At 38.9% G+C, this 12,992-nt stretch overlaps 1 protein-coding gene across 5 annotated transcripts in view; it reads right to left on the bottom strand.

Moving 5' to 3' along the window:
* CNKSR2 (connector enhancer of kinase suppressor of Ras 2) overlaps positions 1-12,992 on the bottom strand; it is a 214,524-nt gene that overhangs the window by 24,332 nt on the left and 177,200 nt on the right. The window contains exon 21 of one of the 5 annotated variants that reach the window (XM_086466800.1): positions 203-212. The exons of the other annotated variants lie outside the window; for them this stretch is intronic. Within the exon in view, the coding sequence (XP_086322926.1) occupies positions 203-212 (10 nt within the window). The remainder of the gene's footprint in view (positions 1-202; positions 213-12,992) is intronic. 5 annotated transcript variants of the gene reach the window in all.

The raw sequence follows: 12,992 nt of genomic DNA, 5'->3' as shown, positions 1-12,992 counted from the left end.
CTCCAGCACAACCCAGAGCTGCTCTGCAGTGGATATATTGCCAGCAATTTGCTACTCACTCCCCCTTCAGTTTGCTTAAGTGCTTTTCATCAAAATATCATCATTAAACAAAGAAAATATTAGCATCTCTATAGCCTGAAAAACACTGAATATCAGACAAATAATCTCTGTTCTCATCCCACTATATCAACCTCCCTTCTACTGAGCGATTCCTCAACCTGCCTAATTAGCTATGTCCTCTGCTAATTTCTTTAGTAACTGCACTTTTTTAGTTTCCTTCTCTTCTGCAGTAGTGTGTGTGAATAAGCATTACACTTCTCTTTTCATGCATCACCAACATCAAAACTACACCTTTATTTTCTTTCCTATCAGGCAGAACCATCTTATACCAAACAGTTCCCTTTAGTTCTCTTCTTGGATTGCGAAGCCACGATTGCAGAGTATTTCTTAAAAAAACACCAAATCAGCTTGCATAAAAACAGGTAACTTGGGAGGTTTGTCTTCTGCTTCCGAATAAATACAGAAAGTAGCGGAGATAAAGCAGAAAAAAATAAAATGAAAGCGTAAACCCCTGATGTGTCACAATCTGAAGGCTGTATACTGCTCTGGCCTTCTCACCTCAAAAAGCAGTACTAGGAAAGGTATAGAAACGGGCAGCTATGATTATTGGTGGTGGGAAAGGTTTTTCCTGCAAGGTGTGATTGCGTGGTCTAGGATAGTTCAAGACTTCGTCATCCCTATAAACAAGGGGGATGTAACAGAGGTCTATATAGTTATGAGCGCATACATGCAACTAAGTAGAGAAAAGGTTGATCATTGTTTCTTCCGGTAACAGGAACATCTTAAAGTTTGGGCGGCAGGTTCAAAACCAACCAAAAGAGATGCTTTTCTCTCCAGCCTGGAGTTAAAATATGGAACTCCTTATTGCTACACGATACAGCTAAAAGTACACCTAAGTTCAAAATTGACAAAACTATTTTGTGGAAGAATGATCCCTCAAGGGCTACAAGCAAGCTATCTTTAACTCTTCCCTAGAAATATCTTTTTAGGTGCTGTTCAAGGCAAGCTAACTGGGTTAGCTGGAACGTGGGGCTCAGTGCTCACTTGTGCTTGCAGACTGTTTTTTTTTTTTTTTAAATGCAAATAGCTCAGAGTCTGAGATCTGATATAGGACTACACAAATCAATGTTTTGGACAATTTTTACTAAGCCCACATCTGCTGTGCGGAACGGAAATGTTACACTGCAAGACAAAATAGTAAAAACAAGCTTAGTAAGTTTTTAATTTTGCAAGAATTTGTTTCTTTCAGAAGAAAGTAAACAACCCTCTTAAAGGAACTGAATATCTGATGGTAATAAGCTCACTAATTTTCCTGTATGACACCAGGACTTGCTATCAGTACAGCAGGGTATTCCAAAGAGGCTTTACAACATTAGACTTGCCACTGATGCTTTCTTAATTTGCAGTGACTTGAATTTATGTTCATCTTCCTCAATGTTTTTTATTCCAGAAGTATAGATGGAGAGGTTCTGGAGAAATTGTCCTGGTGCAACGACATGGAATTAGGCTATAAATTCATCTTTATGTCATAGCTTTCATAACTAGGGTAAAAGAAGCTCAGAAAACAAGATTGCTTCTGGAAAAAGAGACCCAAGGAATATAATTTTGAAATACATGGAGATCATACTACCTTTTAGAGAGGCCTTGCTTTTATGTGATTAAAGATTTTACTGTGGTTACAGAGTAACCATGAAGTTCAGTGTATGTTATATGATACATATATTCAATAACTCTGTGGAAAACTAAGAACTTTCTCATTTTAAGTTTTCTATGAGAAAGTACGTGAGAAGGTAGGAACAGGCAAAAATTTATCTGTTCTCATTAAATTATGGTGTCGATAGGCACCTTATCAGCACAGCTGCTGGTGATGAAAAAAATGTTGGTGACTTCACACACTTCTCTATGAATTATGAAATACAGCAAGAGCACAGTCAGCTTAAGCTGAAGGTTTTTAAAACCACCCCTTAGCAGGTGTGTGCAGAAACCTGGGGGGGGTATTTCAGAACTGGAAACCCACAGTTACACATCCAAGTACAGACAACAACCTCCCCTGCTCAGCGTGGAACTACTACAACCATTACATTTGCCTTGGAAGGAGGTCACAGATGTTAATAAAATCCAGGACGAACAGAGATAAAGATCTGTCTGTGTACTTTTGGTCATTAATAACAGTGCTAGCTATGGCAAACACTAAAGATAAGCACAGCAGACTGAAGAAACGCAAAACATACAAGGACAACATAAAGAAACAGGCTCATGACTTCGTCTTTTAAAATATCTACTCCATTTCAATAGGGTACAACAGAGTAAGTCATCAGAAGAAGTAGTCTCACCAGAGGTCTCTCCTAATACTTTTGGAAGACATGAGCTAAGGGGACACTGTGAGAAGGTTTTATTTGTCAAAAATAACTGTCTCCTCAGCTAATTATGGACAGAGATACCACATAGCTTCCAACATAATAATGAGGTTATGCCAGATCCTCCTCCTTGGAGTACAACTTGGGCTGAAGAAACGTTTCTGTCACTGGCACAGTTTGCCAGAACATGGCCCAGCATAGAATACATCCACTTGGCTAACCTCCACAGCATGCTAAATTGCATAATTCTGTGAAGCAAAGGCAAACACAGCATTTACAGTAGGTTATCGCTGTAGGAGAAATGTGTCATTATCAAAACAAAATGCTTTTAAAACAGTTTTTCTAAGTTGGGGAAAGATTTATAACACCATCATCCTCAGTTGTGGCACAGAGCATTAAGGCTGATGGGATTTTCATTTGAAAAACCAATCACAACTTAGGGAAACTTGTTCCATAGCTTCTCTTTACCATTACAGATTTATATCCTATTTCTAGTCTTCTGCCTTCTTCTTCCATCTCACCCCACTAGTTTTTGCCATCTCTTCCCCAGCTACCTTGATGTTTCCTGTTCCCCACAAACACTACAGAGCATGGCCTGCAGAAAGTGTTTCTTTTCTTTTTACAAAGGTAAATTAAGCCTCCACCACCATGGTGGGGTCTGCTTTCCTTTCTTTGTTCATTGTGTTACTCTCGGCAACCTTCAGCTCCTCATCATCCCAGGGAGCAGTGATGCTCAGAAACGCACACAATCTTCTGTAAGCCATGGGAGAAAAGCCAAATCTAGGTGGAATATACAAATCTCACCCCTCCACTCCTGTTTTCCTCTGAGTAGAAACCCAAAGATTACAAGTGTCACAGGCCTCCAAGTGACAGTGCTGGCTTCTTGGGGACATCTGACCATGCCCTCGTCCTCCCATGTTCAACCTCCCCTGAAGTTCAGGAATAATGAAATCCATCAAGGACTCCAGTGCTATTTTCAAAACTGACTGAAAAGCCTAATTTTTACTTCAAATGATTTTTGTATTTTTGCTATAAATCCCATAATCGTGTTTAGCCAATGTGTACAAGCTTAGGAAATTGTCCTTTTGGGATGGAGGAGAGCAAGAAGAAGGTGGCTGACATTTTTGAGTTTCACTAACTGTAAAAGCCATTTCCAAATTGTAAGTCTCCAAGGCAATAATTTTTTCACTTTATGAAAACCCTGAAACTTCCTTCCACCTTCTACCAATAGTTCAAAATTAACTGAAACAAAAATTTCAGTCATCCTTTAAACAAATATTTCCAGGAAAACTAACTCGCATCCTCTTTTCCTCTTCTTTTAATATGGAGACATTTAATTCACATTTTACAGACTATGCAAGATGTTCATAGAATCAAATTTCTCAGCTTCTTAGAATTTGCACTTAGAAAGATGCAAGGATAGCCTGTTTATGCTGTAAGATTCATGTTTATGCTGTAAGATTCATGATGACCACTATAAGGTGGCCACATCTGCAGGCAGAACTTGTGAATTGAACTGAAGGTTAAAATGCAAAGTGAATGGAGACCTTAGAAACTATTAATTTATTAATGCATAATGCAGTAAAATCTGAAGTGCATTTTCTGTTTTTTATTTATTTTTTATTCCTCAGTCTCACTATTTCATAAAGCATCATCAAAATTCTGAAATTCAAATTTCCAATGTGTTGGTATAAAAAAATTATGATCTGGTTAAATTATCCTAGTTCATTAATAAGTATTCCTAGCCCTTACAAGAATCACATGAAACTTTTGAGGCTACATTAGGAAATATGAAATTAAATACCAAGATCATACAGTAACACTAGAGAAGGCAAGCATAGGTCTCAGTGGCAAAAAAATGTAAAAAAAAAAATAATTTAGTCTTGGAGAGTTCTGGTGGGAGTGTAAAATTTAAATGGGATTTTTCCTAGGCTCTTCACACAGCCAGAAATAAATAAATAAAAATACTCTCTTCCATCTTCTGAAAAGACAGAAACCAGCTACTCTAGTTGTCCCTAAAGCCATTACATTAAAGTTAAAAACATACATTTACTGTAAAAGTATGTGCATGTACTTAGCTTGATTAGAAAAAGAAGAAAATGTCTTGAAAATAAAATTTATTTTCTTAATTAGAAGCTGAAAACAAATGGAATGGTATATTCTAGCAAGGAGGAAAGAAACAGAAGAATTCTCAGAATAATCAGTTTCAAGCTTTTTATAGATTAAGTATGATTTTCATATTGGATTTCAAGTGTTCACATTAGTACAGTAAAAATATCAATTTAATGCCAAATGTAGAGGCTATTAAAATATTGTTATGTGATTTCTAAAACAGATTTTGCTGGTTTTATTACAGGAAGATACTCTCTAATTCTCTAGGTCTCATATCCACCACTTATCAAGTATTCTATAATGACCCCTTTGCACACACAGGAAACGCTGTATTAGCTGCAAGGAGCCCCTTGACGTAAGGACCTCTGGCATCGCCAAGCCCAGCCGGCTCCTGTACCAGAAGCCATACCCAGAGACTCCCCCAAGCCACCCCACCTCACTCGAAATCTGAGTTTCATTTAACCTGGAACTAAATGCACAATGATCCCCAGTTAAGCTTTATTACTTTTCTCATCAGTCTTGCTGGGTAAAGCTATCAGGGAAAACGTCCTCCCTGTTTGTATCCTGTGGTTAGGCTTTGCAGTGCTGCTGCCTGATCTCTGTCTATCCTTGAACAGGAGAAACCTCGCAAGTGAGGTTTCCTTAATTTCACCTCCTCCTTGATGCCTGTAAATATTCACATGATTAAATCAACATTTCAAAAACTGGCTGAAAAGTGGTTTTAAATTGAAATGTTTTGGCAGCCTCTCTCCTCACTCTCTAACAGTGATAACAATTCAAATGCTTTTAAACAAATCAGTAGTGATATCTCGTATTCCAAAAGGCCAAAGTTCATCCCTCTGGAATCCAGAAGAGAAGAAATAATTAGCTGCTATTATTTTGTGCCAGTACTCAAAATATGGAGCAAGAAAGCAACCATCCTACTTAAAATGCAGATATTTTTCTTCATGTAAATACAAGAAGATACTGCAGAGAACTTGTTTCACACTTTGTCCATGAGATCATGGGCACCACACTAGGTACAACGATGTGGGAGTGTTAACTATCATCAACAGGATCCAAACCTCACAAATTTGGGCCACAAAAGGAGACAAAGAGTATTTATCTTCTAGCTTTTAAAGGACAATTTTTAAAAACAAAGCTAGAAATCTGTTTTGTTTATTATTAATGGGAACCGAGATCCTTGTAAAACTGCCTGATTACAAGGCCTTTTCTTTTTTTGAAAATGAAATCCCATATTATCACATTTGTTTCCTAAGAACTGTCAATGCTTGATACTGAAAAACAACAGATGATCTTACAAATAAAACTCACGCTTACTATAAACTCTGAGCATTAAGCTCTTTTGAGCGACTGATGAAATCCCAGCTGACAAAAGGATGAGCCTTCAGTTCCCCACTTATCTCCAGGCAACATCTTCCTTGGCTATTCAGATGCAGAACGAGTGCGAGGCCGGTACAACCTTTTCCTTCTAGAAGTTCAGCTCCCAGAAGTGAGCGACATTTGCCGCCTCTGATACCTAAGGTGTCCTCTGATAGCAAAAGCCTAGCCCAGACGGGGAAGACAGCAGATGCTCGCTGTCAACAGGGAAGGCTGCACTATGGGGTGTTCTCCTGAGGCTGCCCTGCGTCTGGAAACAGTTCCAGACTGCACTAATGACCTGGACGGCGGAACAGGGATAAACCTATTAGAATCCACAAGCGCGAAAGTGGGAGGAAATGTCTCCTAGACTGCTGGAGGACAGTCTCAGAAGTTGGAATGATTTGGAGGGACGAAATCCCTTGCCAAGTTTCATATAACAATATGGTAAATGCTATGCTAACAGACACAGAGCTTGGCAAACTGCAGGTTAGTCGGCAAGGCTCTTTTTTTTTTTGTCTAGTCAGGCTGTTAGTTTTACAAGATGTCGTATTTGTTTGTTGGTTGGTTTTAGCCCAATTAATTAGACATGTTAAATCACCTGAGGTTTTCATTAACATGAGCTACTTAACGTGGATATGTGAGAAGCGCAGGAATAATCAGCTCAACTACGATTAGAAAAATAACGATTAAGCAGAAAAGCATCTGGGATACTGTACGGCACAAACTGAAATATGAAGTATAATATGGTTGCAAAACAGATACTTATCACAGTACAATGAACACCAAAGGCAAACCAATCTTCCTGGTTTCAGCCAGGTGCACTGGACCCAGCTTGGATGCTCCCATCCCAGAAGAGTTGGGAGGCAGCTGGAAAAGGCAGGGAAGCTCAGCAAAAGGGGTCAGAAGCCTAGATAAGAGTATGTGAGAAAAACTAAAGCAACCTTCATAACAACCTTTCAACTTGAAAAAAGAGCTACTGTAATTGAGCAGTATTATTTTCTGTGCCATAATGGAAAGGAAATGCTAGGCTTAAATTGCAGAGAGAACGATTCAATATCCATTAGGAGTAAAAAAATAAAATCCTTTCCAATACAGCAAAGAGGAAAAGCACTGTCCGGAGGGAATGGGGAATGCCCACCACTGGGGTGTTTAAGGACAGATTTGGTAGGCATAGCAGCTCCAGATTCTGAGGGCAGAGCTATACTGGATAATCTTTGGATTCACTTCGAGTTCACTGGCTCCAAGACATGCGCAGCACACTTAGTGCTTCACCAGAGCCTTCGGAGGGGCCAAGATTTTAGCCTACATATGATGCCTTCCTGCAGTGGCAAGGTTTAGGAAAGAAGTAAGGAGATTAAGATGCCAAAACATAAGCATCTAGTGCCATTTTAGCTGTCAAAAAGTATCCAAGGAAGTCGCATAGGGCTGGCAGGTTGGACACACGACCTACACGGGATCTGTGACCCTCTGGAGCAGCAGCTAGTGGCTAAAAGGAAAGAAAGCCAAAAGGCCAGGCTGGGATGCGAGGAAAATTCACAAAAAATTGCCCTGCAACATTTATTCCATAGGCCTCTACGTCAATCTTCATCTTAAATAAAATAGATTAAACCAAACAAAACTGCTTTGTAACAAATTTGGCTTTTTTAGAGACTCCTGTCCAACAAAAAAAAAATTCTAGCAGGATACTGACTGTTAGCACCGAGGGCTTTAATATCTCATGCTGTTTCCCACGATGAACAGTAATTAAACAAGAATGCATGTTTACATGGTGACACTACAGAAGTTCACCATGGCAGTAGTTTAATAAAAGTACATCCCTCCCATGTCCTTCCAGCACTACTGACTGAAGTCCACCCCTGCATGTGTTTTAACAGTTGCCTGGAAAGAACTTGAGAGCCACAGACAGCAGATGGTACCACCTGTAGATGTAATAAACATAATCTGAAAAGATTCTAGTCCTCCTCTATTCTCCTAGTCCTACTGGTACCGTGGCATATTCTTCTGATTTAATTATAAATGCTTATAGAAATGGTTGTATTTATTTTAGCTTTGAAAAAAGCTAAAAATTTTAAAATTATACATTCTGAAAGAGCATCCTCATGCGCACAATAGCTGGTTAACTTTTTTCATTGTAGGTATTTGTTTCCTTTGCATTTAGAAACTTTCAGATTAGGCTAAGTCCTTGCTGCATCTCAAAGAGGAATCATCCCAGTTCTCCAAAAATCCCAGTGAAAAAAGGTTTCCTCATGTATTATGCTGTGGGCAAATCCGAGAGTGTCTTTAAAACAATTTTCAGTGAGTTTCAGTGAGGTGATTTATATAAATGATTAAAAACAATCTATGTTTTTCATGTTTGAAATCAAAATGAATGTGAGTATAAATTTTGGGAAAGGAAAACCCTCTTTTTTTATGGGAAAGTACATGTTTACTTTAAAAAAAACCCTAGCCTGATTTTCCTTTTTGTACACAAAATAATGTCAAAAAAGCTACATATCCTTGTTTAAGAAATGTGACTATATTATGCTTCAGAATGAAAGCACATTTGGAATTGATGGGGTGGAATCTGCAAGCACAAAAAAGGCTTTTTTATTGAGACATATCAGGCCAACAAACTGGGAAGGAATCACGCATCCCTCGGTATGATAAACAGAAAGCCCCAGAGGGCTTGGACTGTCTTCTCTGTATCACTTCTGAAGTGGTCTGCCACTTATGATCCGTCTCTTCCCAAGGAGAGCATCTCTGCAGCCAGACTCAGAGAGGGTAGCGGCAGGGACAGAGCTGGCTTACACCAAGAAATGGAAAAATGAAAGGCAAAAATGAAAGGCAACCCAGATTGATTATATAATACCCAGCAAGAGAATTAATGCAGAACATAATAAAACCCAGAAATATCGTCTCACATCCATAGATTCCTTGCTCCACCACCTAACCCAAAGGTGTACCTGGTAGCAAGGCTCCGCTGACAGCCATCAATTTAATAACAGAACTGAGGAAACTTTGCAAGAAAAGTTATTTATAAAAATGGCCATGTAAGAAATTCTCTTGTGCGTTTCTTTTTCTTGTAGAAAGACTATTTAATCCATATATTTCAGGCAAAAGCAGATGACCTTCGCTGGCAATGACACCCAAAGCTGTGAAAACCAATACAAGAGTAGAAATTCACCTCTCCTTTGAATTTTTAGCAGTATGAGCAATGGAAATCAATTAAAATTTAAAATGTGGCAACAACACATTTGTGGAAAAAATGCACTCATATATAAAAGCACTAACAGGCACAAAATTAAATTACTTTTATTTTTGCTGAAAGCCCATATTGCTTTCTGAATTGCTACTTAGTAAATGATTCAATATTTGTCTTTCAAACACTGCAGGCAATTTTTTCCCCTTGACCTGAAATTTAAAATCAGAGGTTTTGTATCTCATCATTTTTATTTAAAATACAAACCCACTTTATAATGGAGCTGCTTTTGCATATAAGAATTGGAAAAGTTTTATTTTATAAATTTTAAATTTTTAATTGAAGAACATGCTCAGAAAGAAACATGCCTACTCCCAGTACTTGTTTCTCCAAGTTAGTCTTCCTATCAGTATTTTTTAATATAATAAATAGTCTAAACCACATTTTTATACACACAGCTGAACATACACACATCTATAGCAGCTAGAAGATAATTAAGCAACTCTTATTTGGGATGATAGTTTTCTCAAATATGCCGTTGCTTCTGGAAGCTTATACAAATTCCTGTTCAGATAAGAATGTATCGTAAAATTTAACAAGGATAAAAAAATTTAGCCTGACATATAACCTAGATTATCAACGATGCTGTGTGTCATCCCCCCCATTCATTTTCAAATACAACAGCTCTCATTGGATTTCACTGGACAATGCTTTAGTTAAAAAAAAAAAAAAAAAGTATGTGAAGACATGCCATTCCACCAATTCCACCAGCCATCTTGTATGTAAAGCATCTGCTTTGAAAAGCAGACCAGGTGATATGGCGGCCACTATCTTGCCCTGCTTTTCCATGGTTCCTTACTCCCTGAAACTGTGAGCCACTGATGAAAATTTCCTTGAAAATACATAAACTATCCAGTTTAGATATTTACAAGCCATAATATATTCACTAGCAGTGCAAGCTAGCCATTTACACTATAAACCAACAGGCTGAAGATCATACTTTTGAACATAACTAGGCAGTGGTTTTAGGCAAGCTCTTTCTGAGTTAACAGCAAAGCTAGCGCCCCGGAGGCAGTGGGAGGGAGGGAGGCCTCCTCCTAGCAGACAAGGCAGGAAATGCTGAGGGTCCTCAGCCCAGTCAGGTGCCACAGGAAGGCTCAAATGGGAATTAGGAATGAAAAACCAGATCATGAAAACAAAGCTCAAAAAAGCAGCCATTTCATTATCCCGCTTCGGTGTCTGAGCATGCATGGGCTTGTGCTGCCCACAAGGATGTTGAGCAAAAAAAAAACAACCCCAAGCCTGGCAAATGTTCTGGTTTGTACAAGACTGAGCATGGATGTAGTGAGTTAGAATAACATCCTCCTTAGTGTCCCACAGGGTGCTGCACTTTGTGCTATTCACCAGCCCCCTAAGGAGTATTTCTAATGTGAAACATTACCTGTCATTTCTCATAGCTCTGCTTATTTAAGACTCTTACAGGCACGCACACCTTTAGTAACCTGAATAATTCCAGAGGGGAAGATACAGTATCTTAATGGTCCCTCCTTTGCCTCTTGGTGCAGATAAAACTAACCAGATGCTCAGATGACAGGACACCACCAATGGTATCCTCTCTAAAATGGAAAGAGGCTGTCAGAAAAGCAAACCGCTCTATTAATTTCAGACACACATCCCCATCAACTCCAGCGTGTGCAATCCAGGCTTTACACATTATCCATCCTGACTCCCACGTTTCACTGCTGCCTAAACCCTGCCAAAGAAAAGACATCCTAGCCAAAAGGCAGAGAAGCAAAACCTAGAAGTGGGATACAGCGTACCACTTCACGACATAGTAGCAAACATTGATCTTTCTGAGAGATATCATTTGCACTGTGCATTACAGCCCTTTCATTAAAAAGAGGCAAGCCTCCCTGTACACGTATTTCAGAATCTGAAATACCTGACCTTATTCAGAGTATATTTTTAAATTTTTTTACTAGCACAACTCCTTCTTGGAGGCAAATACTGCCTAGGATGTCCCACAGATATACCTTCTCGGGCACATTGCATGAAACTCGTTGCTAGTCATGGGAATCCTTAAACCCAACTGTCCTATTTTAGGAAAGCACTGCCACCTTGAACTTCATTTCTGTGACTGGTAGGTGGGGGAGAGGGTGACAGTGCTATGATGCACAGCTATCTCCTTCTATTACCTCCTACTAGAAGAAGAAGACAGAACTGAAAAGGCCCAACTGTCCTTCACAACTGAATCACAGAAACGCAGCGCACTGTGCCATAGTCATTGACCTGCTCTCTGTGTGCAGGCTGCCTCTGAACACCACAGCAGGAGGGATGTTTGGTGCCACAGGTCTGAATGTTGTTTGCCATTTTCATAGCCTCAGGAGCAAACACATGGACAAACAGAAATATCCCATAAGGGAATCGTCTTCGATTACAGAGAAAGAGACCATTACAGGACGGTGTCAATATGGAACATCTAAATGATTTACATAAAAGTCATTTTAATTAGGGAAATAAAACAATCCATTAAAGATTAGCAGCGCAATGTTAATGTGATATAATGAGACAAAAAGAAGCAACTGAACACACAACAGTTAGTTCCTAACAGCTAAACATAGGAAAGGACAACCCGTATTTTCAGTTTACCATGATATATCTAGGCATTACAGCAGAGCTGATACACAGAACTATTTGCAGTGTCAGTAAAGTCTTGCAGTATCTATTTTAAGGCATAAAGTAGTGATTATCAGAGAGCAGATGCTCAGTTGTTGCAAATCAGTGTAGCTTCAGTAGAAAGTCAACAGAACTATGTTAAATTATAGCAGCTGGGGACAGCATCTGAAGAAAGCACGGAGATCCTAATTTGTGGTGTGGTTATTTGAAAACAATTCTGCAAAAGAAGTTGGAAGAAACAGGACTGCATTTTACTATTTGATTTGAACTCAGGAGGTTTTAAAAGTCAGAATGTAAAAACAAAAAGCTTAGAAAAAAAACTTTTGGCAATGACATTTGACTTGTACAGCAACAACTGCAAAGGAGCTGCATTCCTTGTCCCGCACAAAAAGCAATAGGAATGATTAAGCTTTAAAACACATACATGTACACACAAGAACACGTATAATCATCCAAGAGCTCAGAACGATGTCAGGATCACAAATGTGTAAGGCAAATAAATACATTTAAAAGGTTCTTCTGATACCACATCAGGGAAGGTTCAAGGTGAGGTTAAAATATTTCTAAAACAGAAAGCACTCCCCTTCTCCAGCCAGTTACAACATTTCATTTTCTCAGAGCAATGGAGGTGAGGGGGTAATGATGTAGCACGCACAAAGGCAACCATCCTGTTAGCGGACTTAGCAGTTATAAGCAAATCTCGCAGCTCAGATAGATACTGGATTTTGCACTTAAGAACACCATTTGCATTAAATCCCTCCAGCCTTTTACTGGTAAGGGCACTGGAAAAAGCCAGCATTGCAAACAGAACACTGCAGCCATAGCAACAAGCAATTCAACACTTAAAACTTTTCAACAGACTAAACAGCGTTTTCTTCCTGGTTTTATAATTTCATGGTCAATAATTCACCATGAGCACTTTACTTGTCTAGCTGGTCGTTAATGCCTCAAAACCAATCTCCTGTTAAAGCTTCAGCCAAGAAAACCTCCTCAAAGAAAAATAAAAGTACACGTATACAGGGAAACCACTTTAAAAATTAAACTGTTTTCTTCCTTTTTAGAAACTGGTATAGAAAGATGGAGAAGAGCCCAAGTTCTGGCCCATTAAATCAAACACTAGCCCTTTATTAATATTGTACGCTACAAAATGTTACAACCAAAAGCATTAAAATTGAGGTTTAAAACACCTAACAACATAGGACCTGCAACAGTATCTCTAAGTAATGCCCAAACAGCACAGGAAATCC

Source organism: Leptosomus discolor, chromosome 1 (genome assembly GCF_034619465.1).
Source record: "Leptosomus discolor isolate bLepDis1 chromosome 1, bLepDis1.hap2, whole genome shotgun sequence".
In the NCBI taxonomy this organism is placed as follows: domain Eukaryota; kingdom Metazoa; phylum Chordata; class Aves; order Leptosomiformes; family Leptosomidae; genus Leptosomus; species Leptosomus discolor.
Note: the sequence above shows the minus strand (reverse complement) of the source record. Positions and strands in the feature narration are given on the sequence as shown.